Below are 4,620 nucleotides of genomic sequence, written 5' to 3'. Positions count from 1 at the left end.
AGGCAGAGGGCTGAAGTGACAACGCGGGACCACTTTGCAGCCACCCTTCCTCTGCAGAGGCTCCCTGGCAGACCGGTGCAGCTCAGTCCCGGTTCTAACATTGGGTGGGGCCGATGGGAGAGAGTTCCCTAAGTGGAGAGGTGAGACAGAATTCAGTTGTCAAAGGGTAGTCTCAAGTAGAACACTGTTCCCTCTGAATCATCACTTTTGTTAAGGATTAAGAAAAAAAAAAATGCCCCCTCCCGCAGTGGCACAACCCACCCTGGAGAACAGAGGTAATGAGCTTGTGGGAAACAGACGTGCAGTTGGCACCAGTCAGAGGGTGGAGAAGGGAGGAGAGAAGATGGGGCAACTGTCCAACCCCCTGGAAGGTGTATAAAAGGCATCCACTCTGGGGAAGAGCCACAGTCCTCGGCCAGGCCAAGCCAAGATCCTACCGCACCAGCGCTCTCTGCCCATCTTGCTCTCACCATGAGCTGTTTCCTGCAGAATTCCTCTGCTAGCTATGGGGGTGGCTCCTGCAAGCTGGGAGGAGGTCTCAGTATCTCTAGCGGCTCAACCCGGTTTTTCTCTGGGGGATCATCTGGGGGCCTTGGGGGTGGCATGAGCTGCGGCTTTGGTGGAGGGGCTGGTAGTGGTTTGGGTGGAAGCTTTGGAGGTGGCCTTGGAGGTGGCAGCTTTGGTGGGTGTTTTGGTGGTGGCTTTGGTGACTTTGGTGGAGGATATGGTGGTGGCCTTGGCATCTGCCTCAGTGGTGGCGATGGCAGCCTCCTCTCTGGCAATGAGAAGACCACCATGCAGAACCTCAACGACCGCCTGGCCTCCTACCTGGAGAAGGTGCACGCCCTGGAGGAGGCCAACACTGACCTGGAGGTGAAGATCCGTGACTGGCATCTGAAGAAGAGCCCAACCATCCCAGAGCAGGACTACAGCCCCTACTTCAAGACCATCGAGGACCTCCGGGCCAAGGTGAGTCCTTGCAGGTCGAGGAGGGTTCCTCTGAGCAGGGCAGAGACGTGATGGCCAGGAAAAGCAGGGTCCCCAGGGACCAAAAGATGCAGTGTGGGCAGAATTCTTACCCTTTCTTTGGGGGAAAATCTAGTCTTTTACTGCCTATCAAGCATCTCTATTCCTGCTGGGCTTTCTCAGGCTATGCGTTCTCTCCCATTATTCATTTTTATTGTTCTTACTCATGCAACATTTTTTTTACTGCTTTCCAGTTATGTTATTACTGACTTAATCTCTATAATCCCAACCCACTGGGTTATTTGGAAGCTGTGCTGGGTTATTTGGAAGTTTTAAAAGCTACTAAGAATGGCTAAAACCAACAGAGAAAGGAATGCATGTTCATTCATTGGTTTGGGAACACTATTTTCTAGGGGCCTCCTTTAAACTGGCATTCTCAATGGGCAGCGACCAGGTAGGGGAGATGATGCAGGCAGAGGCTTAGGCAGTGCTAAGCTGAGATTCTCTCCCTCAAGGCCTCTCCATCACTTTGTGATGCCAGCTTGTTGGAACAGAAATCCATCTGCCTGGGCTGAGTCCCAGCTATGTGGGGTGGATTTTAAATGCTTTGGAACACAAAAGTTTAGACAAGAAATTCAAATGGATGGGGATATTTGTTGGAATTCCACCCTGCTCAGAGGGGAGGCCAGCTCCGGTGATGTTATTATGAACGGTTGGGGGGGCCAGGCTGATTCTGTCCTGATCTTAAGGAGAAGAAAGGCCCTCAAGACAGCGGCCACGAGAGGTTGCCAGTCTGACACTGCAGAGACGTGACCAACCACAGATGTTCTTGGTGGGGTCGTTCCCCTGAAATGTACATCCCGATCTTTCCCACCATGACCAGACATAGAATGATGGAGTGACAGAACAAACCAAGGGTACCCGTCCCGTCTCTCACTTTACAGAAGAGGAACTGAGGCCCAGAGAGAAGTGCCCTGTCCCAGCTCACAGGGGCAGAGAAGAGGCAGAATCTGATGGCCACCCGTCCTGCCCGTGTTTTCCCAGTCCTGCTCCCCAAGCTTGTGGACCCTCCAGTGGTTGGTTACCTTCTGTATTTTGCAGATCTTGGCGGCCACCATCGAAAACAACCAGATCATTCTGGAGATTGATAACTCCAGGCTGGCTGCCGACGACTTCAGGCTCAAGTGAGTTTATTTCCCTCATTCCCCTTTCCCAGCAGTTATAGTTTTAGACAAATGCTCCTCTGAACAATGTAACCAGAGCATCCCAGGAGTGAAGGTCTTGTGGAAGTAGCAGAGTCCAGTGCAGGGGCAGTGGAGTGTCTAATATCATTTCTTCCTTCCTCCCTCCCTCCCTTCCTTCCTTCCTTTTTTTATTGGAGCAGAGAAAGGTTTATTGCAGTGCTAAGTAAGGAGAATGGGTGACTTGTGCTCAAAAACCCAAACTCCTAATACCATTTCTATTTGTTGTTGTTGTTGTTGTTATTGTTGCTTTTGCATTACACGGGCCTCTCACTGTTGTGGCCTCTCCCGCTGCGGAGCACAGGCTCCGGACGCGCAGGCTCAGCGGCCATGGCTCACGGGCCCAGCTGCTCCGCGGCGTGTGGGATCCTCCTGGACCGGGGCACAAACCCGTGTCCCCTGCATCGGCAGGCGGACTCTCAACCACTGCGCCACCAGGGAAGCCCTCTATGTTGTTTTTTCAATTTAAAAATCCTTTAGGTATGAGAACGAGCTGACCCTGCGCCAGAGCGTGGAGGCCGACATCAACGGCCTGCGCAGGGTGATGGACGAACTGACCCTGATGAAGACTGACCTGGAGATGCAGATTGAGAGCCTGAACGAGGAGCTGGCCTACATGAAGAAGAACCACGAGGAGGTGAGAGGTGGGCTGTGCTTGCCGTGGCTGAATCACCTTCAGTGATGACGGGGAGCCCTCTGCCGCAGCCAGGCTCAGCCCTCCACGGTGGGACCTGGAAGCACATTCCAGAACATTCCAGTAGCATTCAGAGCCGAGGAGGGGCAGGCTGAGGAGCTTCATGCATCTTCCTTTTCCATCCCTACAGGAGATGAAGGAGTTCAAAAACCAGGTGGCCGGCCAGGTCAATGTGGAGATGGACGCCACCCCAGGCATTGACCTAAGCCGCGTGCTGGCGGAGATGAGGGAGCAGTACGAGGCCATGGCGGAGAAGAACCGCCGGGATGCCGAGGCCTGGTTCCACAGTAAGGTACCTGGCCCTCTAACCTCGCTGAGCCAGGGGGTGCTCGGGCCCTCCAGCTGGGCTCTTGCATCACCTTGGTCCTGCTTGAATTCCAGAGCGCAGAGCTGACCAAGGAGGTGTCTTCCAACACCGCCATTATCCAGACCAGCAAGACGGAGATCACGGAGCTCAGGCGTACGCTCCAGGGTCTGGAGATTGAGCTGCAGTCCCAGCTGAGCATGGTACACCTGCTGCCCCTGCCCAGCGGCTGCCCCCTCTAGGCCCCTCCCCCTGGCCCGCCTCCCCTCTGACCTTCTCCTCTGCTGCCCCACCAGAAAGCCGGGCTGGAGAGCACGCTGGCGGAGACCGAGTGCCGCTACGCCCTGCAGCTGCAGCAGATCCAGGGCTTCATCAGCAGCATCGAGGCCCAGCTGAGCGAGCTCCGCAGTGACATGGAGTGCCAGAACCAGGAGTACAAGATGCTGCTGGACATCAAGACGCGGCTGGAGCAGGAGATTGCCACCTACCGCAGCCTGCTGGAGGGCCAGGACGCCAAGTAGGTCACGTGGGAAAGTGACTGCGGGACCCTGGGCTGTCAGAGCAGGCAGGGCCTAAGGGATCAGGCCCTTGTGTCTGGGAGGGAAGGACACCTGTCTGAGCTTCAACAGCCTGGACCAAGATCCAGGACCAGAGCTTCCTTCTTGTCCTCTGGCATCAGACTGTAGGGGCATTTCCTTTAACTTTTGAATTCGGGCCTCCAGGTTAGACTGGCAGGACTAGGGACTATGGAGAAAATATCTCATATTGGAAAAGTATTAGCTTGGATTCAGGGCAGCCCAAGAAAGCTGTTAAAATAGAGATGTAACTGCCTTCAGACTATCTTCAGGGATCAGGCCATCCTTGTGGGATCAAGGGAGGGGTAAGGGGTCGAGTGAAGCAGAGGGAGGACCAAACGTCCAGCAAATGCCTAGTAATATCCTCCTGAGGCTTCACAGACAGACAGGCCAGGCCTGGGAGTCACCTGATGCTGCTGCTCTGTGGGCTGGGGGCACAGCTGGGAAAAGAGCCCAACTCAGGGGCTCCAAGTGATGAGCTGAGAGACTCCATGTGAGGACAGGTAGGCGGCTGTCCTCAGCTGCCTTCCACTCATGGCTGCCTCTCTCCTTTCTCCCAGGTTTCCCGGCTTCACCACAGGAGGTAAGGAAATAACCCAGTGGGAGAGGTGACGAGGCTCCTGCTTATGGCCCTGTGGGCGGGCTGGGCGGCAGTGCTGGGTTCCCCAGTGTAGGAAGAGGGGATGGTACCGGAGCAGAAGGTGTCCCCTGCTCCTCTCTTTTCCTTTCAAATTAGGTGGCTCTGTCCCCACAACCCCACAGACGGGGCTGTCATGGAGGGAGTCCCCCAGACAATAACACAGAGTCCCCAACAACTACCCACCACGCCACCAGACTGAC

General features: G+C 55.1%; 1 protein-coding gene across 1 annotated transcript; it reads left to right on the top strand.

The window, feature by feature from the left end:
* The first annotated feature begins 471 nt into the window (after positions 1-471).
* Positions 472-3,726, top strand: LOC132479043 (keratin, type I cytoskeletal 13-like). Its single transcript, XM_060082577.1, has 6 exons — positions 472-969; positions 2,068-2,150; positions 2,688-2,844; positions 3,032-3,193; positions 3,283-3,408; positions 3,502-3,726. Exons 1-6 carry the CDS (start codon positions 472-474, stop codon positions 3,724-3,726), a joined length of 1,251 nt encoding a protein of 416 aa, XP_059938560.1.
* The last annotated feature ends 894 nt before the right edge of the window (positions 3,727-4,620 follow it).

Source organism: Mesoplodon densirostris, chromosome 18, assembly GCF_025265405.1.
Source record: "Mesoplodon densirostris isolate mMesDen1 chromosome 18, mMesDen1 primary haplotype, whole genome shotgun sequence".
Lineage (NCBI taxonomy): Eukaryota > Metazoa > Chordata > Mammalia > Artiodactyla > Ziphiidae > Mesoplodon > Mesoplodon densirostris.
Note: the sequence above shows the minus strand (reverse complement) of the source record. Positions and strands in the feature narration are given on the sequence as shown.